Source organism: Mastigoproctus giganteus, chromosome 11 (genome assembly GCF_048544385.1).
Source record: "Mastigoproctus giganteus isolate SK-2022 chromosome 11, ASM4854438v1, whole genome shotgun sequence".
In the NCBI taxonomy this organism is placed as follows: Eukaryota; Metazoa; Arthropoda; class Arachnida; order Uropygi; family Thelyphonidae; genus Mastigoproctus; species Mastigoproctus giganteus.
In genome coordinates, this window is record NC_143585.1 from 171,751,655 (window position 1) to 171,777,616 (window position 25,962).

At 39.5% G+C, this 25,962-nt stretch overlaps 1 protein-coding gene across 1 annotated transcript in view; it reads right to left on the reverse strand.

Moving 5' to 3' along the window:
- The window catches only part of Grip163 (gamma-tubulin complex component 6), a 916,232-nt gene that overhangs the window by 70,681 nt on the left and 819,589 nt on the right, over positions 1-25,962 (reverse strand). The window contains exon 29 of the mRNA XM_090384619.1: positions 11,208-11,407. Within this exon, the coding sequence (XP_090240745.1) occupies positions 11,208-11,407 (200 nt within the window). The remainder of the gene's footprint in view (positions 1-11,207; positions 11,408-25,962) is intronic.

Here is a 25,962-nt window from a genome sequence, read left to right on the forward strand (position 1 = left end):
AGGCCTAAATGGATGTCAGCTGATCTAATGAGACATGTGGCAGAGAAGAAAAATGCATGGGATACACATAAATTAAATTAAATTAAATAGATGTGGAGAAATTCGCCTTTAGCCAGTGGGTGGTTGACTTCTGGAACAAACTTCCATTTGTCATTGTAGAAGTTGACAGTTTAAAATGGATTGGTGAAATTTGAAGGTTTTTTTTTTTTTTTTTTTGGCTGATGCTGTATCAGCTTGCTTTCTTGCATCATAAAAAAAAAAAAAAAGGTAAAGTGCAGCCAATATCAACCCACTGCAGGATGGAAGCCTTCTTAACAATTCATGCTGAGGGAAATGGACCATAATCTGCCAAGCTAGTCCAGTGCGGGTCGGCAGATTGACCGTATTCAGCAGTTTAAAATGGATTGGTGAAATTTGAAGGGTTTTTTTTTTTTTTTTTTTTTTGGCTGATGCTGTATCAGCTTGCTTTCTTGCATCATAAAAAAAAAAAAAAGGTAAAGTGCAGCCAATATCAACCCACTGCAGGATGGAAGCCTTCTCAACAATTCATGCTGAGGGAAATGGACCATAATCTGCCAAGCTAGTCCAGTGCGGGTCGGCAGATCGACCGTATTCAGCAGTCAGGTGCTTGAACCCCGGTCTATTCAAAGAGCATGTGCTACTGCACTCCCATTCCTGACCACTCGGCTGCGGAGGCACTCTTGCATCATATGCCTCTGCTAATTCTAATGCTACATTATTGATTAAACTTTACATCAGTCTGTATCTTACATACTATAGTATGTAAGATACATTGTTAAAATCTTTTATTACATACTATTGTAATTATTTATATATATATATATATATATATAAAGATATAATATTAATAAATTAACAACTGTAGAAATAGTGGAAAAATAAAAATAACCTGGATATGACAATTGCACCAAAGCACGCAAATCAGCAAAGAATTCAAGAGTAAATATATATCAATAATAATAAGTTAAACAGACAGCCAAAAGCAAAAGGAAAATATGGTGGAAATATATAATAATCTGTAAAATAAAATTAAATCAAAAATAAGTTAATGGAAGCTGACATCAGATAGGGGCAGGCTAATTTGACTAACGCTCAAAAAGGGGAAATAAAGCAAATATGCAATAAATCTGATATCAGCCAAAGTAAAATTTGATACATGATCAAGTATTTCATCAGGGTACTATGCCTGATCATGCATCAAAGGACTGTGTTTCTATACCTGCCCAAAAGCTATGTAAGAGAAGAAAATTTTGAAAAAAGAGCAATATAATAAAGTTAATGAAAAAGTTAAAAAGTTTACATTGTAGTGTAGTTAAGTGAAAACAATAACTTTTATATATTATTATTTAATCAATTAGCAATTGGTTGGTAACAAGATAATTAGTTATTTCTTAATAGACTTTTCATTTCTATTAATCACAGAATTTTCTCTCTTTGAAAAAGAAAAAAATTCAATTAATTTAAGAAAAAAAATTTAATGAGCCTGAAATGTAATGCACCATGCATAAGAAGTTATGATATAGCATACTGACATGTTCATTTAAAATGTCAGTGCATTCATTTTCCTCGACCTGCTGACTGTCATGTAGCAAATTTTTTTTTTTTTATTGAACAAACCTCATACTTTTTATTCAGTGTAGATATTATATTTTCAGAAATCTTCAGAAAATTTTTTTTGGGAATGAGCGTAGCGTTGTGCAGGCGAAGTTTTTACTGCTCCAGGAAATAGAGAAGTTTTTTAAAATTCTTGCTGTTTTATTGATTTAAATTGGCATATTAATTTATTTTCTAGAAGTAGCTTTATATTCCTAGTTATGATACTTAGTTTAATTTTTAACTTCGATTGAGATTTTGTAGATTATTACTTAGTATCGGTAAGGGTATCCAATCCACAAGTTTTACAAGTTCTTTACAAGCTCCAGCGACGAAAAATGTTTTTAGCTATATTTAGCCGCTTTATTGACTTAATTTTTATATTAAATTATTTTCTATAAGTAGCTTATAGATCTAGTCAAGATCCTTGGTTTATTCTGAATTTAGTTAGTGAGATTTTGGAAGTTAATTAATACATAGTGTCCACAGATTTACCGTTCGTAATATACTGCCATTATTATACAATACGTTACATCCTGTACTAGATAGCATTAGCTTAGTATAGTATTATCAATTAATCATTCATCATCATCAGCCATTTTCAATCCACTGCAGGATGAAGGCCTCTCCAGCAACTTTCCAGTTCCTTCTGTTTTGAGCACTGGCCATCCATTTACTGCCCACAAACTCATGAATTTCATCTATCCATCTCCGCCTTTGTCTTCCAGGTTTTCTTCTAGCTCCTCTTGGGTACCATTCTGTTATTTTCTTAGTCCATCTGTCATCATGTCTTTGAGCTATGTGTCCTGCCCAAGACCATTTTAGTTCTTTAGTTTTGATAAGAATGTCCTTTACTTGAGTTTGCTGCCTAATCCATGTGTTTCTCTTCTTATCTAACAGTCTGATTCCCAATATAATTTGTTCCATTCTTCGCTGTGTAGTATTCAGCTTCTCTTCCATTCTTTTGGTGAGTGCCCAAGGTTCACTTCCATAAGTCATGGTGGGGAGTATACATTGGTTCATTATTTTACGTTTCAGACAAACTGGGATATTGCTCTTCAGTATGTGACTATATTTCCTGAATGCTATCCATCCAAAATTTATTCTTCTCTTGACTTCCAATCATTTATCATTATTACAGCTAATTACTTGTCCCAGATAAGTATATGACTCCACCTTTTCAATTACTGCTCCTTCAATCATTATTTCCCTTTCTGTGGCATACTTGTTCATCATTACTTTTGTTTTAGCCATATTCATCTTTAGTCCAAAATCCTTACTAACTGTGCATAACTGATTAAGATTTTCCTCTAATTCTTTGGGATCGTGGCTTATGACCACAATGTCATCTGCAAATCGTAAATGGTTTAGGTACTCTCCGTTCATATTGACTCTTTTCTGCGACCAGTCTAATCTTCTGAAAGCTTCCTCAAGGGCAGCAGTAAACAGCTTCAGAGATATTGTCTCCTTGTCGAACTCCTTTCTCAATTTTAAATTTCCTACTGTCTTTGTCTAGTCTAATAAAGGAGGTAGGACTCTCATATATTTTCTTCAAAATCATAATATACAGGGCATCTATGCCTTGTCTTTGCAGTGCCCGAAACATTGCCATATGTTGTATGGAGTCAAATGCCTTTTCATAATCCACAAATGCCAAATATAATGGTGTTTTATATTCATTTGCTTTCTCCATTAGCTGTGATATTACGTGAAGGTGATCCATAGTTGAGAATCCTGCCCTAAAGCCAGCTTGCTCTTTCCGTTGATTCTCATCAAGTAATCATTAAAATTTATTAATCTTGTTAAACTTCATTATCAATTAAACAGTACTTTTTTAACTAAATACATATAACAACTTAGATTTTACAAACATAACATTTTTAATAAATACATGATACTGAAAAAATAAAAAATAAATAATACACATATAGTGTTATAACTCAATTGGGATATAACTTTAGGGTTACAATTTTGTACTGAAATCGAAAATTTTATTGAAATTGAATCGAAATCATTACTCAGACCAGAGCAGCAAAGCAAAGGCTCAAGCTAATGGGCGTGCTGTGCTCATGGGAGAACTGAGGGGTGGCAGTTGCCTGCTGAATCACAGCCTTTAAAAATGCACGGCTTATTTGATGTTTGTGGAGCAATCAGGTAAGGGACATGATATTGCCAAAGGGAATGTCTTTGCATGTGTACGATGTAAGGAGTGTGAGGAAATCAGATGACAACTCAGCATTGTTATGGGCCTATATGAGAGCTTGAAGGACAGGGTGGATGCTCTCGAAGGATCTAAATTGAGGGGCACATCAAGCTCTCAGCTGCCCATATCAATGGCAGAACTTGCACTTGAACATCGCACAACACAGCGGCAACCCCAAAGGCAAAATGTGCTGGTCCCACAGAAACTAGTAGTTGTCCGTGACTCTGTTGTCAGGGAAACAAGAACATATTGTGTAAAAAGGATAGGTGGAACAGGACCAGGGTATGTCCGCCAGGGGCAAAGGTTGATGATGTTGTAGAGGAGATATCAACTTTTAAGGGTGATATTGTTGATATTGGCATTAAGGATATTAAGAGGAAGAGACCGGCAGAATTACTTAACAAGTTCAGGTCACTGTTGAAAAAAAGCCGTGAATTAAGGTGGAATTTGAAAGTGTCTGCAATTCTGCCTAGACACGATAGGAGGAAGTATATGATGAGAGACTTGTCGATCAATTCGGCCCTTGGAGAGACTGCGCAAGGTTGAAGGGGTATAATTTTTCTCAGCCTGGTCTGTGCTTATTAACAGGAGAGAATGCTTTTATAGGGATGAGATACACTTAAATAGAAAGGGTGCAAGAATATTTGCTGATGCTATCGAGGCAGTGTTAGGTGGGTACGAAAACTGCTAGATTGGGGGAGGGGGATACACTGACTAATAGATTAACAGTAACCGAGTAACCGCTGGCAGAGGTGAAACTGATTCTTGCACTGTTTCTATTAGAATGAGCAGAAGCTTGGAAAACAAGATGCAGTGGGTTTCAGAGACCGCTGGGAGTCATTGCGGTCAAGTAAACACATGGGTTGTGTTAGGGTAGCTAAGAATAGGAACAGGTGCATGTATACTTGCGTGTACACCAATGCTAGGAGTTTGGTAAATAAATTTTATGAATCTGATGTTGTTATTTGGTTTTTAGGAGCATTAGCAACTAAGGCCACGTTGCTCCGGAGTATGCAGTGGTCATTCCCTGACCTTTACGCATCCTCCGTTTTTGGTGGTGACGGGCTCGAACCCCGGTCTAATCAAGAAGCATGCGCTACTCACTGCAGCTCCTTCCCACCTGGCTACGGAGGCGCCTTTGATGAATTTGAGGTGTTGGTCAAATCATCAAAGGCAGATATTGTTGGGATATCAGAGACATGGTGTAACACAGATATAAGGAATGCAGAAATGGAATTTGGGGAATACAATGTGTATAGGAAGGATCGACAGGATAGGAAGGGAGGAGGGGGGGGTTATGCTATTAGTTAAGAAACGCATAAAATCCAAGGAGGTACAGCCAGGTACAGCCAGTGGACATCACTGGACAGTGCAGTGTGGAGTCAGTTTGGTGTAACATAAGCACTGGGAAATCAAAATTGAGAGTAGGAATGTGTTATAGGCCTAATGACTCTGATGAGTATAATAAAAGACTGTACAGTGAAACAGAGTGAGCCAGTAAACCAGGGAGTCTTATAATGGGGGATTTTAATTTGCCGGATAATGACTGGAATTTATGGGTTGTCATTCACACATTAGCAAAGTTTTTGTGGATTTATTGGATAATTGTTTTCTACATCAGCATGTTTGGGAGGGAACTAGAGGGAGTAATACTCTTAATCTGATTATCAATAGTGATTCTTCATGCATTAAGAATCTGCAGATAAAGGAACCACTAGGTGGCAATGATCACAGTGGTCCGCAGTGGGATTTACTCAAAGAGGTAACTACCATCAGGGGTAAAGGGAAGGGTTTTTGTTTTCGTAAAGGCGATTATGGAGGTCTGAGACAGTATTTAAATTCTATACAGTGGGACCAACTGATGATGTTACCAACTGCAAATCTAAAATGGGAAGCATTCAAAGAATTAATCTTGGAAGCTACTAGGCTTTAAATACCAGCTAATAAATATTGTTCACGGTTTAGGCCTAAATGGATGTCAGATGAACTAATGAGACATATGGCATAGAAGAAAAATGCATGGGATACATATAAATTAATGGGTGACATGGAAGCCTATGATAGATATAAGCTGGTCTGTAACCAATTGACAAAGGAGGTTAAGCAGGCAAAGGCAAATTATGAGAAATCTTTGGCAAAGGATAGAAACTAAAACAGCAAAGAGTTCTTTACCTATGTAAACTATAGGTAAAGAACTCTTTGTCCACTGGATATTGATGGTTTAACTGTTGATGCTAACAAACTAAATGAATATTGTGCATCTACATTCACACATGAAGAGTTATTCAGGGAGGGGAATGCCAGAGGTGAACTAAACTCTGGCAGTGCACTAGATGATTTTGTAATAACTGAGAGGAAAATGGAGGAGAAATTGTTGAAGATAAACATAAGAAAGGTACCCGAGGTAGATGGGATCTATCCAGTTATATTAAAGGAGACAGCAAAGGAAGTAAGCAAACCCTTAGCCATAATTATGAGAGCTTCCTTGGATTCAAGGGCAATACCCATTGACTGTAGATGTGCAAATGTGACCCCAATTCACAAAGGATGATCATAGGGCGACACAAGTAATTATAGCCCTGTTAGTTTAACTTCTGTTCCAGGGAAATTAATGGAGGCGCCGGTTAAAGAAGCACTGCAGGATCATTTAGACAAGACTTTAGTTATAGCTCGGACACAGCATGGTTTTGTTAAGGGGAAGTCTTGTCTGACCAATTTGATTGTATACTATGATGTGGTCAAAAGGCAACTGGATGCAGGGAATAACTTTGATATCATATATTTGGATCTTAGAAAGGCTTTTGATACTATTGCACATGAAAGGCTGCTACACAAATGGAGCTCTGTGGCATTGGAGACAAATTGCTGCTATGGATAAAGGGATTGTTGAGTGGGAGAAGACAGAGAGTGGTAATCAATGGACACTGCTCTTCGTGGACTAATGTTATTAATGCAGTCCCACAGGATTCAGTGTTGGGTCCATTGTTGTTTTCTATATTTATAAATGATATTGATGATGGTATATCAGGCTTAATGTCCAAGTTTGCATATGATATGAAGGTTGGCAGGGTTGTTAATGACACTAATGACAGTACACTGCTGCAACAGGATCTAGAAAAGTTGAGCAGATGGGCTGAGAGGTGGCAAATGAAGTTTAACATTTAACAGGGTTATTGCTTCCCATATGTAGTACTTTACAAATGTAAAGTACTATATATGGAAAGCAGTAACCTCAGAGTAACATATCAACTGTGTGGTACTACACTGACAAGGGTAGAAAAAGGAACTGGGGGTAATTGTGCAGCATTTATGAAGTTTTCTGAGCATTGTAAACGGTCTGCAAGTTTAGCTCACGGTGTCTTGTCAATGATATACAGGAATTTTTCTAGCAGGGATAAGGAGGTGGTTATCCCCTTGTATAAGGTTAATGCCACACCTTGAGTACTGTATACAGGTCTGGAGGACTCATTTTAAGAAGAATGTAGAGCTGTTGGAATGAGTACACAGAAGGGCAACAAGATTAGTGAATGGAACGAAGGGTTGCTCTTACGAAGAAAGGCTTAAATTTTGCATATTACAGTGTTTGGAGACTAGGCACCTGTGATGTGATCTTATTGAGATGTATAAAGCCTTGAATGGTTTGAGCATGCTCAATGCTGACAGGATTCTCAGAATAATCACCTGAGAGGGCATAAATTCAAATTGAGGAGAGACAGTTGTAGGATAGATGTGTGGAAGTTTGCCTTCAGCTAGTGGGTAGTTGATTGGTGGAACAGACTTCCAACTTTTGTTGTTGAAGTTGATAGCCTAAATAAATTTAAGGCTGAGCTGGACAGGTATTTGGAACGAATGGAGGGGTGAAATTGGAGCATTTTTTTTGTATGATGCTGCATAAGCTTGCTTTCTTGTATCGTATGCCTCTACTAATTGTAATGCTAATACAAAAAATAACTAAATATATTTTGAATTTTTAGGATATATTTAGGCACAACTATAAGGTACAAGGTAGGTGAATATAACACGAAAAACGTTACAAAAATTTTGCACAGACATATTTATGGTTTTAGAGGCATTTTGAGATTGGACGAAATTCAAAAAACATGCAGGTATAAATTTGAATGTCAACCCAGAAAGCAAATAATGCTATACCAAAGAATTATTCAAAACAGATATTTTAGAAATTAATTACCATGTTCTCATGTCAGAAAAAAAAGAGGTGAATTGGATGAAAATTAGTTGATATTTTTGGAATGTTTACATAAAATTAGTGATCTGAAAAATATGGATGATGCAAATCTAATGACATACTGGAAATATGATCTACTCAGAAGATTTGGAAATGTGATGGGTTATGGCAAAGTTTGTGTGTTGCAATCACATTGATGATCACAGAGAGAGAGAGAGGGGAATTTTTACATGTCAGGAATTTCATCAATCTGCTGAAGGCCCACACTTTATTTTGTCCATTATTGGTGACAAACTGTGGGTGTATGAGTATGATGCAGAAACAGAGACCAGTCCTTTCAGTGGAAGACTCAGTCTTCTCCAAAGGCCAAAAAAGAAAGGCAATCTCAATTAAATGTGAAGATCATAATTACTGAATATTTTAATTCACAAGGCATTGTCCATTATCAATTTATTCTACATAGCAAACACTGAACCAGAAATACTACATAGCAGTTTTATGGTGAATGCAAGAAGCTGTGTGAAGAAAAGGACAGAAAAGTCAGCTTCAGGCTATAATAATACCCATGCACTCTTGCTGCTCGCCATTGAAGAATTTCTTGTGAAACAATTCATCACATCACAGTGTTACCCTATCTGCCATACTCACCCAATTTGGCACTCTGTAATTTTTTTTTTTACTCAAGCTTTAAAGTCCCCCCACCTTGAAAGGTCACAGATTTGCAATGAAGAAATTCTGAGGAAAATATTCTAAAGAAGTCTATTAAGCATTCTTCCAGAAGCTGCAGAAGGATTGGAAACTGCTGTTTCCAATGTTGTGTCTACTTCAGAGGATATCTATCCAAATAGCTGGTATGCTTCATTATTAGTCAAATATTAGTTCAGTTCTCAATGCTTTTTGATCACACCTCATATTGTTCTTTTAAACAAAAGTCATGTATACAAACATATGTAGTAGTATGTTAAATTTTCCTGTGTGAGAAAGTGGAGGGCAAGCTATAATAAACTGTCTGTTGAGTGTTACAACTACAAACATGGTTAACAATTGTATTAATTGTTGAAATGATTAACTTTAAACTCCTTTTCATGAGAGACATTTGAAAAGTTTGTGGCCTGAGTATGAAGGGTTTATTTGAGGAGCCTGGTAACATGTTAGTTTTAAACATAGTCTCCTTTGGAGTCAATACACTTTTGCCACTAATATTGCAACACATCGATTGCAGCTGTGAAGATGGAATCTATGTGTTGCAATATTAGCAACATAAATGAGACTAAGTTGTAAAGTAACTGTTGGTGGAAAAATGGATGCTAGCTAAATATTTTTTCAAATTAGGAAATAGGTGAAAGTCCAATAGTGCTAGATCTAGTAATATGGGAGATGGTCCAAGATTTGAAAGCTGTACTCATGCAGTGTACTCGGTACATTGTCCTGGTGGAACAAAACTCCTTTGATGAGTTTTCCTCAGCAATTGCTTTTGATCAGTGCCAGCACTAGAGTTTTTTGCACCCCTCTGCAGAACTTCTGTACTAGAGAAGACTACTGTTATTTATTCTCAGTGGATACCACTACCCAGACGGCATTGTTTCAAGGCCTATCATCACTGGGTGGGCAGGTACCCTGGATAATGCACATACATGCCATCATAGTTGCAAAGCGTTTCCAATATATGAGAGATGTCAAATGGTGTACAGGATGATACAGTATTTGAAGATTAAATGCACAAGGCATAATATGATTATACTTGGCTACTTGTTTGGTGGGAATTTGAACTGATTTTGTCTCTCATGATCCTTTAAATTTTGCTAGTGGATGGTGCCACTGGATTTTTTCATAAAAGTAGTTTTGGTGGTATTCGAACCGAGGTTTTCATACTTTACAGATAAGTGCTCAAACCATTTACTTACAAGGCTGAAAATGGGTATTAGAATGCAATTCTAATACCCATTTGAACACAATTTTTTAAATTAATTATTTTAATAGTGCTTAATGGGTGGTATTTACAATGTAATTTGAACATAATTATTTTTAATGAATAGTGCTTAATTAATGAACAAAATATTTCCCCAACTGAAAATATAAAGTGTGTGTTTTAAAAAGTATTCATTAATATAGAAACAACAATTCAATAATAGTTTATGTTTCTATATTGAGATTAAAGTCATTATTTACTGACTTTAACTGAGATACTTTTATTAAATATTATTATAATAAAAATTTGTTCTGCCAGCCCAGCTTTTGATGGTTTCACACAAATGTCAAACAACGTCTATGTAATAACCCCCTGCAATTGTCTGGCCTTTCTGAAGGTGGTCCATTAGCAACACTCCATCAGTAGTCCAAAAAACCAATGCCATCGCCTTGCCAGCAGAAGGAATCAAATTGGTTTTTGTTTAGAGGGGGAAAAGAGCTATATTTATACCATTTGGGCTGCTCCTTTGTCTCTGACTAAAAGTAATAGATCCATGTTTAATCTATGTCACGAACCGTGCAAGGAAATTTCCTGGATCTGCTTGAAAATGATGCAAATGTTCACTTGACTTCACAAATCTTGGGTATTTCTGACCTGCTATCAATATCTAATGACATCTTTTTCACAGTGAGAGCCTCTGTTATTTTATGTGGGACACATGTTCAGATGAGATTCCCAAGATAATGGCAACGTAGAAAACTGTCACTCATTGATCACTCATTACCAGATCTTGCAAAGACCTGCAACATCCATCACCCCAGAAGTGGTTGATGGATGTTGCAGGTCTTTCACAGTATGCGCCATCTTCCAGGGTATTTCTCCCACATTTAAATTCTATTATCCACTTCTTAACCATGGAATAAGAAGACGCTTCTCTCACACTGTAACCATATCCTCATGAATTGCCTTTGGCATTAGTTCCTTTTGTTCTCAAATACTGGATGACGGTATGTGACTGAATTTGTTCAAATTTCCTCAGTCACACAATTTTTTTTGTTTCAAGACATTTAATTAAAAAAATATATTATTCAAACTGCACGAAACTGGGTGGGTTACTATACCACTATATTTTTATACCCAGACAATGAACTTTTCAACCACCCCCACTATCCAAAGTATAGAATGGAACATTTTGATGAATTAACAAATGCAAATGAAAACTATCACTGCATAGCTCAACTTATATATTAACTGAACTGATTTTGTGTAATCTCTAAAAATTAAAGTCCACTTACCTTTATAAAGAAATGCTGAATATCTTTTAAATACTTTATAAGAGGCAACTAGCAAGTTAAAAAATGGATGTTCTAGCTGTCCAGTCTTTTCATTCCACTGCCATGATGATAATATTAGCTTAGAATGAAACTTGAGAATAAGGTTAAATATATTTTGAATTATTTTCATTACTGGTGCAGATCTCTTTGAAAGCAGACACCTATAAATAATATCACAACTTTACTAAAATAAATGAACAATCAGAAATAAATAACAATGATCAATAACAATGAATAACCAAAGAATAAAATGAGCAATTACAGACCTTGATTTCCATTCCCTGGAGATGGGGATTTTGATAAAGAAATATTGCTGGATCATATTAATAGGAATGTGGTTATATGGAAATTACAGCATGTATTTGTTAAGCAGAGATCTTGTCTAATCAATCTGGTTGACTATTAAGATACAGATTATAAAATATTGAAGGGCAAAGGCCTCATGCTATGAAGTAGAATGACTAACATATAGGTTAGCGCAAAGCATAATTTTAAAGTACCCATCTACCAAGGTAGTTAAATTAATTAATTAAATTGGCATCGTTTTGGTTATATCTCATATTGTGAATGCCTTCACAACGAGTTGCCATGGTATTGTACTACCTTGAATAAGTAACACTTCACCAGTGGAGAAGATTACTGTTACTTACTCTCAGCGGATACCACCAAACAGACGGCACCATTTCAAAGCTTGTTGGCTTCTCCTGGGGATTGGGAAGGTATTCTGGTGTTGCAATAGTGACAACCCAGTTATGAAGTATAACTTCACAATATGAGAGATGCCTGATGGTGTGCAGTGATATTGATTATAAAATATTTAAGGGCAAAGGCCTCATGCTACGAGGTAGAATGACTAACATATAGGTTAGTGCAAAAAGCATCATTTTAATGTAGCCATCTACCAAAGAAGTTAAATTAATTAATTAAATTGGCATCATTTTGGGTATATCTCATATTGTGAATGCCTTCACAACAGTATTTTTTTTCAGCCTGGACTGTACTTGTTAAGAGGAGAGACTGCTTCTACAGGGATGGGATACACTTAAATAGAAAGGGTGCAAGAATATTTGCTGATGCTATAAAGGCAGTGTTAGGTGGGTCGGAAAACTGCAAGCTTGGGGGGGGATACAAAGACTAATAGATTAACAATAGCCACTGGCAGAGGTGAAAGTGATTCTTGCACTGCTTCTATTGGAATGAGCAGAAGCCTGAAAAACAAGATGCAGGATATTTCAGAGACTGCTGGGAGTCATTGTGGTACAAGTAAACACATGGGTTGTGTTAGGGTAGCTAAGAATAGAAACAGATGCATGTATACTAGAGTGTACAGCAATGCTAGGAGTTTGGTAAATATATTTGATGAATTTGAGGTATTGCTCAAAGCATCAAAGGCGGATATTGTTGGGATATCAGAGACGTGGAATATAAGGAATGCAGAACTGGAATTTGGGGAGTACAATGTCTACAGAAAGGACAGACAGGATAGGAAGGGAGGAGGGGTTATGCTATTAGTTAAGAAACACATAAAATCCAAGGAAGTGAAGCCAGTCAACATCGCTGGCAACAGTGCAGTGTCGAGTCAGTTTGGTGTGACATAAGCATTGGGAGATCAAAATTGAGAGTAGGAGTGTGCTATAGGCCTAATGACTCTGATGAGTATAATAAGAAACTGTACAGGGAAATAGAGTGGGTCAGTACATCAGAGAGTCTTATAATGGGGGATTTTAATGTCCCAGAAATTGACTGTAATTTGTGGGTTGGTCGCTCACACACTAGCAAGGCTTTTGTAGATTTATTGGATGATTGTTTTCTACATCAGCACGTTCGGGAGGCACCTAGAGGGAGTAATACTCTTGATTTGATTATCAGTAGTGATTCTTCATGATTGATTGATTGATTGATTTGGGTTTTATTGGCGCATTAGCAACTTAGGCTATAATGCGCCAAGACCAGGTCATGTATAAAAGAGTAAACTTTCAGTGACCTAATTAATTAGGTCACTATGTCAAAAAATTTAACAAATGTATAAAAAACAGAAAATCACAATAAAATGTAAATTTTATATATAAGCAAAAACGTTTATTGATTTTAAAAAGCTAAAAACAGCACACACTGTCGGATAAAATCTGGCTGAGTGTATAAGGCTCAGCCAGATGACTAAAAGCGGTAAAATAAAGATCACGTTCAGGGGTAAAACGTGGACATACGGTTAAAATGTGATAAATAGATAAAATGGTGTCACAGTTCTCGCACATAGGACAGTCATCTGCCCTCAGCAGAAAAGAATATGTAAGATGACTATGTCCTATGCGGAGACGAGCTAGAACAACTTCCTCCTTACGATTCCTGCGCAGACTAGACTGCCACGGTTCAATTACAGGCTTTATACAATATAATTTATTCGCAGTCTGTCTACTCCATGAATCCTGCCATTGGGAATGTATCTTTTGATGTACTATTTGCCTGTAGTCTGTATAGGGGACTAACAGGCAGCAGTTATTATTGGGAATTGCTGATTTGGCTGCGGCGTCAGCCAAATCATTTCCCCTAATCCCAATGTGGCTGGGAATCCAGCAGAAGTGGATGTCATATTCGCGTTCATGGAGAACGTGAATCTTCTGCTGGATGCTAGACAGAATTGGATGAGGATTATACCTCACAGATATTAAAGCCTGTAACATGCTAAGAGAGTCGGAATATAAAATGAACCGTTGGTATTGGCATTTACTAATTTGATCCAAGGCTAACTCAATTGCGTGCAGCTCTGCAGTAAATATGCTGCATTCAGAGGGAATCTGCTCTGATATAGTGCTGTCTGTAAAGACAGCAGCAGATCCCACATATGATTCCGACTTTGAACCGTCTGTGTAGACTGGCGCGAAGTCGGAATATTCAGTTCGGTGTGCTGAATGAAGCTGCAGGTAGACACATGATGGAGTGTCCGACTTTCCCCAGTTTCTAAGCGACAAGTCGCATGCCGGGACACGAGCATGCCAGGGTGGAAAGGGTTGCTTTGATGTTTGGGCAACCTTGTCTACCTTGATATTGAGTTCGTTGAGTAGCTCTTGGACACGAATACCAAAAGGACGATTGGCAGTCTTACGGGTTTTGTACAAGTTTTCCCATCGTGGCTCAAAAACAAAGGGCCACGTAGGATGGTCTGGCAGGGATTTCAGTTTTAAAGCGTACTTTAAAGACAACTGCTTACGTCGAAACGATAACAGTGGTTCGTTTGCTTCGACGTATAAGCTCTGGACAGGAGATGTTCGAAATGCTCCAGTAGCGATACGTATAGCCTGATGATGGATAGGATCCAGCCATCGAAGTACACTGTCTCTGGCTGAAGAATATACTTGGGACCCATCATCTAATTTGGATCGCACAAGTGCACGGTAAAGCCGTAGAAGGGTGCGTCGGTCTGCACCCCAAGATAAGGAGGAGAGCGAGCGGAGCATATTAAGGGCTCTTGTGCACTTTGTGCGGAGTTGGCGAATATGATCCAAAAAGGTCAATTTTTTATCGAATATGAGTCCCAAGAATTTTGTGTTCGCTGCTACTGGAATAGCATTTTGTCCGAGCCTTAATTCGGGTTCAGGATGAAGATTACGCTTGCGACAAAAGTGTACGCAAACGGTCTTCTCCGGCGAGAACCTGAAGCCATTAGCAAGTGCCCAGGAATTCAGACTATCGATGGCTTTCTGCAGTTGTCTTTCAATAACCCTCATGTTGCACGACTGGCAAAAAATGCTAAAGTCATCAACATAGAGGGCACTGTTTACAGTTGGAGGAAGTTGTTCTGTGATGGAATTTATTTTGATGGCAAAAAGCGTGACACTTATTACTGATCCTTGTGGTACTCCCTCCTCTTGGTTAAAGGAGCGGGAGAGTGAGGATCCCACACGAACTTGGAACGATCGTTTGGCGAAAAAGTTTTGAATAAAAAAGGGGAGATGCCCTCTAAGGCCTAGGTTATGTAAATCTTTTAAGATGCCAAATCTCCAAGTTGTGTCATACGCTTTCTCCATGTCAAAGAACACCGACACCAAGTGTTTGCGTTTTAGGAAAGCATCCCGGATGGATGCTTCCAATCTAATAAGATGGTCCAAAGTGGACGGGTTCCTTCGGAAGCCACACTGGATGTTGGAGAGAAGGTCATTTGTTTCTAGATACCAAATTAAACGAGAATTAACCATTCTCTCCAGGATTTTGCACAGACAGCTAGTCAGAGCAATAGGACGATAATTGGTGGTGACATTTGGATCCTTTCCTGGCTTAGGAAAGGTGAGAACGATTGCCTTTCGCCAGAAGTCCGGAAACTGCCCTTCAGTAAAGATTCTGTTATACAGAAGGAGCAGACAATCCATAGATTTTGGTGAAAGATGTTTAATCATTTCATAATGGATGCCATCTGGTCCAACGGCACTTGCTTTGGAAAGAGCGAGGGCTCTTTTGAGTTCCTGGATAGTGAAATCCCCGTTGTAGGGATAAATGCTCTTACATTTAAAGTTAAGTGCCTGTTTTTCGATTTTGTATTTCAGGACCAGGAACTCTGGGGAATACGAAGATGTTGCAGAGATGTTAGAGAACGTTTCCCCAAGAGCATTGGCTATTGCAGTTGGATCTGCAATAGCGCATCCATTCTAATCTAGGATTGAGGAAGGGTGGGATGTATATTTCCCCTTCATTTTCCGGATTTTATCCCAGACTACCTTAGAGTTGGTAGACTGGTTAATAGATGATGTAAAACGGATCCACGATTCCTTTTGACTCTGACGACGGATGTAGCGTGCTTTGGCTCGTGCACGTTTGAAGGCTATAAGGTTGGTTGTGGTAGGATATCGGTGAAATATCCCCCACGCTTTGTTTTGAGCCTTTTTTGCTGCTGTGCATTTTGAATTCCACCAAGGTTTGGGAAATGGTGGAAACCGGGCAGATGTTTTTGGAACAGCATTTGCAGCTGCTTGGACAATATTTTCTGTGATGTACTTAACTGCATCATTGATAGGCTCTTGACTGACCGTGCTAAGATCAAAAATTGCCTGATGTTGGAAGGCAGACGAGTCAGCCTGATCAATCTTCCACCGTGGTAACCTGAAGGGAAGACATGGTCTCCCACTGTGTAACGAGGTTATCACAGGGAAGTGATCACTTCCATATGGATTCTCCTCCACTTCCCAGGTGAGTGAAGGGAGTAGAGAAGGGGAGCAGATAGAGAGATCAATGGCAGAAAAAGTACGGGTAGGCATGTGGAAGAAGGTGTTTGTTCCAGTATTTAGAAGGGAAAGGTCATTGTCATTAAGCATACGCTCTATGACTCGTCCCCTTCCGTTGATGTTAGCACTACCCCACAGGGTGTTATATTCGTTAAAATCCCCGAGAAGTAAGAAAGGGGGAGGCAGCTGCGTTAGAAGATCATCAAGGTCTGCCTGGGTAATGTCAGTCCCAGGTGGCAAATAAATGGAGCACACAGTTAATAAAAATCCCACTGAAAGGCGAATTGCAACAGCCTCTATGCTAGTTGTAATTAGCAAGGGCTGCACTGGGGTCTGGTTACCCACAAGGATAGCCACTCCCCCATGTACAGAGCCATCCGCAATTCTATCCTTTCGAAAAAATGTGATGTTGTGCATGGTGGGATCATCATTTGCCTTTAGATATGTCTCCTGCAAGCAAAAGCAAACTGGCTCGTGCTTTTGCAGGAGGGCCTTGATGTCATCAATATTTCGCCGGAATCCACGACAATTCCATTGTAGGAATTTAGCCATTATTTTGGCTTGGTGGGTCCATCAGGCGGCTTCCGAGGTGCTGAGGGCTTACTTTTATCAGTCTTGGATTTATCTTTTTTGGGGAAGAATGGACGCTGTCCCGTGTCCATTTCTTCCTCCGCAAAGAGTTCCAAGACTGAATCTTCTGGTACCTCCTTCTGCTCCACATCCATGTTTTCTTGGGTTCTAGGGGGGACTTCCCCTTTTTTATTCTTATCTTTCATAGTTACCTTTGTTGCTTGTGGAGCATTAGGAGGTACCGATATAGGAGTGGCAGCTGATTGGTCCTTCTGTGCAGGTTTTTGTGAACTTAAGAGATAACGCGCGATGGGAGTGAAAGACTCCTTTGGAGGAATGGTCATGTCCGTCTGAGTTCCGACGGAACATCTCCCTGCTACCTTCTGGGCGTAGGTAGGTTTGTTGATATTCAGGGGTTTGAACGATTTCCTTGCCTCCTGGTATGATATATTTAGCTCTGCCTTCAGCCGTTGAATTTCTTTTTCTTCTTTCCACCTCTGGCATGCTCGTGAATAGGCCGGGTGTCCGCCTTCACAGTTAATACAGGTGAGTTTGGCGGCTGAACATGCTGTTGTTTCGTGGTCCTTTGCACCGCATCGAGCGCATGCAAGGACTCCATGGCGGGCCATTTGAGAATGTCCATACTTCTGGCATTTGAAACACCGTAAAGGGTTCGGAACGTATGGACGCACTGAACAGTTGATGTATCCAGCTTTGATCTCGTCAGGAAGTTTAGGAGAGTTAAAAGTCATGATAACACTCCTGGTTTTAACAATTTTTCCATCCTTCGCGCAGTAATTCTCTTGACGGCAATAACTCCCTGGGGTTTTAATTCGGAGCAGATTTCCTCCTCGGTTACGTCGAGAAGGTCCCACTCCGAAATGACACCTCTCGATGAATTGAGTGTTCTGTGTGGTGTCACTGTTATGGGTATTCCTCCGATTGAAGTTACTCGGAGGAGATGTTCTGATTGCCTGTCAGTTTTGGTTTCAATTAAGAGGTCTCCAGAACGGAGCCTCTTAACTGATTTGGGGGACTCTGCTAACCCATCTAACCCTTTCTGTATGAAGAAGGGCGACATTTTGCCAATCGGTTTTTCAGTGGTGGAATGCATTATTAGAAATCTTGGGACAGGCCCTGATGATGATGTTTCAGTTCGCTGCCTCTTTGTTGCAATAATATTATCTGCCTCTCCGTCTATGTTTTCAGATAGGGACCGGGTTGGGGCCCCTGAAGAAGTTAGTTTATCAGGATTCATGTAGTTTATTTAGTTGTTCAGTGCCCGGGCTCCCCACCCACCACGGAGCCCAAAGGGACGCCCACTACCCGGCATGCAATAAATGCGCTCGGGAGTGGGACGCCAGGGCTACCCAGACACTATACCCGCACCGCCGCCAGCCTGAATCCTGTCCCTCGGACCATGAGGGTAGGGGTGTGGCATTGATACGGTTGACCCTCGCAGGCGAGCCTACTAGCCGATTGATCCTAGCCGGGCCTTCCAGGGCCACCCGTCTTGTCGAAGCAGGGGCCAAAGTGGTGTATTGAAGCTGGGCCCCTCAACCACCAGGATCCCCCTTTCCGAATTTCCACGGGTCGCAGCGCACGGCAAACACGCCGGATTCCATTGATGTAAGCCTGGAACCTGGGCTGTGGGCGTTGGATCCCAGTGTTGCTAGTCTGGAAGTCCAGCAGCGTCACTGGGAGGCCCCTCACCACGTACAGGTGCCCATGTCGAGGGGGATTCTTCATGCATTAAGAATCTGCAGATAAAGGAACCACTAGGTGGCAGTGATCACAGTGTGCTGAAGTGGGAATTAATCAAAGAGGTAACTACCATCAGGGGAAAAGGGAAGGGTTATTGCTTTCGTAAAGGCAACTACGATAGTCTGAGACAGTATTTAACTTCTATACAGTTGGACCAACTGAAGATGTTGCCAACAGCAAATTCAAAATGAGAAGCATTCGAAGAACTTATCTTGGAAGCTATTATGGATGTCAGATGAACTAATGAGACATATGACAGAGAAGAAAAATGCATGGGATACATATAAATTAACACATGACACAGAAGCCTATGATAGATACAAGTTGATCTGTAAACAAGTTACAAAGGAGGTTAGGCATGCAAAGGCAGATTACAAGAAATCTTTGGCAAGAGATGCAAAGAAAAACAGCAAAGAGTTCTTCACTTATGTAAACTCTAGAAGGAAGGGGATGAATCAGATTGGTCCACTTGATATCGATGGATCAACTGTTGATGATCCTGCTCAGGTAGCTAACAAACTAAATGAATATTTTGCATTGACATTCACACATGAGGAATTATTCAGCGAGGGAATGCCAGAGGTATAAAGGAGGATCAAAGATCGGCACAAGTAATTACAGACCTGTGAGTTTAACTTCTGTTCCAGGAAAATTAATGGAGGCATTGGTTAAAGAAGCACTGCAGGATTATCTAGACAAGACTTCAGTTATAGCTCGGACACAGCATAGTTTTGTTAAGGTGAAGTCTTGCCTGACAAATTTGATTGGATACTATGATGCAGTCACAAAAGAACTGGATGCAGGGAATAACTTTGATATTATATACTTGGACCTTAGAAAGACTTTTAATACTGTTGCACATGGAAGACTGCTGCACAAATTGGAGCAGTGTGGCATTGGAGGCAAATTGCTGCTATGAATAAAGGGGTGGTTGAGGGGGAGAAGACAGAGAGTGGCAGTCAATGAACACTGCTCATTGTGGACTAATGTTATTAGTGGAGTCCCTCAGGGTTCAGTGTTGGGTCCATTATTGTTTTCTGTATTTATAAATGATAATGATGATGGTATATCAAGCTTAATGTCCAAGTTTGCAGACGATACAAAGGTAGGCATTGTTGTCAAGGACACTACTGACACTATGCTGCTGCAGCAGGATCTGGAAAGGTTGAGCAGATGGGCTGAGAGGTGACAAATGAAGTTTAACATTGACAAATGTAAAGTACCACATGTGGGAAACAGCAACCCCAGAGCAACGTATCAACTCTGTGGTACTACACTGACAGTGGTAGAGAATGAAAAGGACCTGGGGGTAATTGTGCAGGCAGATATGAAGTTCTCTGAGTAGTGCAGACGGGATGCGAGAGTAGCTCATGTTGTCTTGTCAATGATATACAGGAATTTTTATAGAAGGAATAAGGAGGTGATTATTCCCTTGTATAAGGAAATGGTCAGGCCACACCTTGAGTACTGTATACAGGTCTGGAGGCCTCATTTCAAGAAGCATGTAGAGCTGCTGGAACGAGTACAGAGAAGAGCAACAAGATTAGTGAATGGAACAAAGGGGTACAATTACGAAGAAAGGCTTAAGTTTTGCAAATTACAGTGTCTGGAGACTAGGCACAAGCGACGTAATCTGATAGAGGTGTATAAAGCCGTGAATGGTTTGACCATGCTCAATGCTGATGGGAGTCTTCCTCTTGCTCAGAATAATCACCTGAGAGGGCTTAAATTCAAATTGAGGAAAGACAGATGTAGGATAGATGTGTAGAAATTTGCCTTTAGCCAGCGTGTAGTTGGTTGGTGGAACAGACTTCCATCCATTGTTGTAGAAGTTGATAGCCTAAATAAATTTAAGGCTCAGCTGGACAGGTATTTCGAATTAATGGAGGAGTGAAGTGGAAGTGGGTTTGTTTTTTTTTTTGTTTTTTTTTTTAAGCTGATGCTGCATAAACTTCCTTTCTTGCATCATATGCCTCTACTAATGCTAAAAATGCTAAGTTGCCATGGTACTGTACTACCCTGAATAAGTAACACTTCATCAGTGGAAAAGATTACTGTCACTTTTTCTCAGTGGATACCACGTCCAGACAGCACCATTTGAAATGTGGTATGGGATAAAGATCTGTGTTATCATCATACTATCCCTATTAGACTTAAGAAAGCAAAAAAGATGTAGGAAGGTGATAGTAGGAGAGTAAGAGGAAGAAATGAAGAAGAATTTTAATTTCCGAGAGATTTACTGGAATTTGTGGGTTGCTCACTCATACAGTGGTCTCAGACAGTTTTTAAATTCTGTACAGTGGGATCAACTGATGATGTTACCAACAGTAAATTCTAAGTGGGAAGCATTCAAGGTTTAGGCCTAAATGGTTATCAAATGAACTAATGAGACTCGTAACAGAGAAGAAAAATGCATGGGATGCATATAAATTATCAAGCGTCTCAGAAGCCTATGGCAGATATAAGCTAATCTGTAATCAGGTCACAAAGGAGGTTAGGCAGGCGAAGGCAGATTACGAGAAATCCTTGGCAAAAGATGCTAAGAAAAACAGCAAGGATTTCTTAACTTATATAAACTCTAAAATGAAGGGGAATAATCTGATTGATCCACTTGACATCGATGATTCGACTATTGATGAACCTGATCAGATAGGAAACAAACTGAATGAGTATTATACATCTACATTCACATGAGGAATTATTAAGGTTTGAAAATGGCAGAAGGTTATCAAATTGTAGCAGGGTACTTAAGGATTTTGTAATAACTGAGAGCAAAGTGGAGGAGAAATTGTTGAAGTTAAACATAAGAAAAGCACCTGTGGTGGATAGGATCTATCCAGTTATATTAAAGGAGGTGCCAAAGCAACTAAGCAAACCCTTAGCCATAATTATGAGAGCATCCTTGGACTCAGGGGAGGTTCCCACGGACTGGAGATGTGCAAATGTATCCCCAATTCACAAAGGGGAATCAAAGGGTGACACGAGTAATTACAGACCAGTTAGTTTAACTTCTGTTCCGGGTAAAATAATGGACTCACTGGTTAAAGATGCATTGCAGGATCACCTAGACAAGACTGCAGCAATAATTCAGACACAGCATGGGTTTGTTAAGAGAAAGTTCTGCCTGACAAATTTTATTGGTTATTATGATGTGATTACAAAGGAGCTGGATGCAAAAATTAATTTTGATATCATATATTTGGATTTCAGGAAAGCTTCTGACACTGTTGCGCATGGAAGACATTTGTACAAATTGGAGTAAATGTTATTAAGGGTAATTTGCTACAATGGATAAACGGATGGTTAAGTGGGAGAAGAGAGAGGGTGGTAATCAATGGGTGCCGCTCTTCATGGACTAATGATATTAGTGGAGTCCCACGGTGTTCGGTGTTGGGTCCACTGTTGTTTTGTATATTTATCAATGATATTGATGAAGGTATATCGGGTATATTAATGTTAGTAATGGCAGTGTGCTACTGCAAGAGGATCTTGATAATTTGGGCAGATGGGCTAAGAAGTGGCAACTGAAGTTTAACCTTGACAAATGCAAAGTACTACATATGTGTAGAAGTAACCTGAGAGAAAAGTACCAACTGTGTGGTACTATACTTAAGGTGGTAGAAAATGAAAAAGACCTAGGAGTAATTGTGCAGTCAGATATGAAGTTTTCTGAGCAATGCAGACAGGCTGCCAGGGCAGGTCATGGGGTTTCGTCAATGATATATAAGAATTTTGCTAGCAGGGAAAAGGAGGTGATTGTCACTCTGCATAAGGCAATGGTCAGGCCACGCCTTGAGTACTGCGTACAGGTCTGGAGACCTCATTTTAGGAAGAATGTCGATTTGCTTAAGAGTGTACAGAGAAGGGCAACAAGATTGGTGAAGGGAGTGAAGGGATCCTCTTACCAAGAGAGGCTTAAGGTCTGCAAATTGCAGTGGCTGGAGACTAGGCACCTGCGCGGTGATCTGATGGAGGTGTATAAGGCCTTGAATGCGTTGAGCATGCTGAATTCTGATGGGATCCTTCCACTTGTTCAGATTACGAACCTAAGGGGGCATAAATTAGAATTAAGAAAAGACAGATGTAGAATAGATGTGCGGAAATTTGCCTTTAGCCAGCGAGTAGTTAGTTGCTGGAACAAACTTCCATCTGTCATTGTGGAAGTTGATAGGTTAAATAAATTTAAGGAGGAACTGGACAGGCATTTGGAGGGAATGGTGTGATTTTTTTTTTTTTTTTTGGCTGATGCTACATAAGCTCATACACTTGTTTTCTTGCATCACATGCCACTACTATTATTACTACTACTACTACACTAGCAAGGCTTTTGTGGATTTACTGGATGATTGTTTTCTACAGCAGCATGTTTGGGAGGCAACTAGAGGGAGTAATAATCTTGATCTGATTATCAGTAGTGATTCTTCATGCATCAAGAACCTGCAGATAAAGGAACCACTAGGTGGCAGTGATCACAGAGTGTTGAAGTGGGATTTACTCAAACAAGATAACTGTCATCAGGTGTAAAGGGAAGGGTTTTTGCTTTCGTAAATACAAATATGGAGGTCTGAGACAGTATTTAAATTCTACATGGTAGGACCAACTGATGACGTTACCAACAGCAAATTCAAAATGGGAAGCATTCAAAGAATTAATCTTGGAAGCTGCTAGGCTTTTCATACCAACTAAGAAATATTGTTCAAGATTTAGGCCTGAATGGATGTCAGATGAACTAATTAGACATGTGGCGGAGAAGTATAATGCATGGGATACATATAAATTAACAGGTGACGCAGAAGCCTATAATGGACATAAGTTGGCCTGTAACCAAGTCACAAAGGAGATTAGGCAGGCAAAGGCAGATTACGAGAAATTGTTGGCAAAGGATGCAAAGAAAAACAGCAAAGAGTTCTTTCCCTATGTAAACTCTAGAAGGAAGGGGATGAATCAGATTGGTCCACTTGATATCAATGGTTCCACTGTTGATGATCCTGCTCAGGTAGCTAACAAACTAAATGAATATTTTGCATCTACATTCACACATGAGGAGTTATTCAGGGAGGGAATGCCAGCGATGTATAAAACTCTGGCAGAAAGCTAGAAAACCTTGTAATAACTGAGAGTAAAGTGGAGGAGAAATTGTTGAAGATAAACATAAGAAAGGCACCTGGGGTGGATGGAATCTATCCAGTTATATTAAAGGAGGCAGCAAAGGAAGTAAGCAAACACTTAGCCATAATTATGAGAGCTTCCTTGGACTCAGGGGAGGTACCCATGGACTCGTAATGTGCAAATGTGACCCCAATCCACAAAGGAGGATCAAAGCGTGAGACAGATTAATACTCACATATTAGCATTAGTAGAGGCATTTGATGCAAGAAAGCAAGCTTATGCAGCATCAGCCAAAAAAAAAAAAAAAAAAACCCACTTCCACTTCACCCCTCTGTTCGTTCAAAATACCTGTCCAGCTGAGCCTTAAACTTATTTAGGCTATCAACCTCCACCACAAGGGATGGAAGTCTGTTCCACCAACCAGCCACCCGCTGGCTAAAGGCAAATTTCCGCACGTCTATCCTACATCTGTCTTTCCTCAATTTGAATTTATGCCCTCTCAGGTGATTTTTCTGAGCTAGAGGAAGAATCCAATCAGCATTGAGCATGCTTAAACCATTCAAGGCTTTATACACCTTAGTTTAACTTCTGTTCCAGGAAAATTAATGGAGGCACTGGTTAAAGAAGCATTGCAGGATAATTAATCTAGAAAAGAATTCAGTTATAGCTCGGACACAGCATGGGTTTGTTAAGGGGAAGTCTTGTCTGACCAATTTGATTGGATACTTTGATGTAGTCACAAAGGAACTGGATGCAAAGAATAATTTTGATATCAGATATTTGGATCTTAGAAGGGCCTTTTGATACTCTTGCATATGGAAGACTGCTGCACAAATTGGAGCAGTGTGGCATTGGAGGCAAATAGCTGCTATGGATAGAGACATGGTTGAGTGAGAAAAGACAGAGTGGTAATCAATTGACACTGCTCTTTGGGGACTAATGTTATTAGTGGAGTCTCCCAGGGTTCAGTGTTAGGTCCATTGTTGTTTTCTGCATTCATTAATGATATTGATGATGGTATATCAGGCTTAATGTCCACGTTTGCAGATGATACGAAGATCGGCGTCGTTTTTAATGGCACTAATGACAGTATGCTGCTGCTTCTGCTGCAACAGGATCTAAAAAAGTTGAGCAGATGGGCTGAGAGGTGGCAATTGAAGTTTAACAATGACAAATGTAAAGTACCGCATATGGGAAGCAGTAATCTCAGAGTAACGTATCAACTGTGTGGTACTACACTGACAGTGGTAGAGAATGAAAAGGACCTGAAGGTAATTGTGCTGGCAGATATGAAGTTTTCTGAGCAGTGCAGGCAGTCTGTAAGAGTAGCTCATGGTGTCTTGTCAATGATATACAGAAATTTTTCTAGCAGGGATAAGGAGGTGATTATCTCCTTGTATAAGACAATGGTCAGGCCACACCTTGAGTACTGTGTATAGGTCGGGAGGCCTCATTTGAAGAAGGATGTAGAGCTGTTGGAACAAGTACAGAGAACTGGAACAAGATTAATGAATGTAGTGTTGTTCTTACGTTCCATTCATTAATGAATGGCACGAATGGTTGTTCTTACGAAGAAAGGTTTAAGTTTTGCAAATTACAGTGTCTGAAGACTAGGCACCTGCGAGGTGATCTGATTGAGGTGTATAAAGCCTTGAATGGTTTGAGCATGCTCAATGTTAGATTGGATTCTTCCTCTGGTTGATTGGATTCTTCCACAAACATTTGGAGCGAGTGGATGGGTGAAATGAGAAGGAGTGTGTGTGTGTGTGTGTGTGTGTTTTTTTTTGGCTGATGCTATATAAGCTTGCTTTCTTGCATTTTTCCAAGAGTAGGTAATAACAATCTTCTCTACTGGGGAAACATTGCCTATTCGAGGAATTTATGAATTTTGAGTAGTGCGAGTTGGAGTAACTGTCCCTTTCTTCCTTGGATGGCATTTCTTCCTCTTCCTCTCCTGCTATCACCTTTCTACATCTTTTTTGCTTTCCTAAATCTAATAGGGATAGTATGAGGATAACAGAGATTTTTATCCCATACCATATTTCAAACAGTACTGTCTG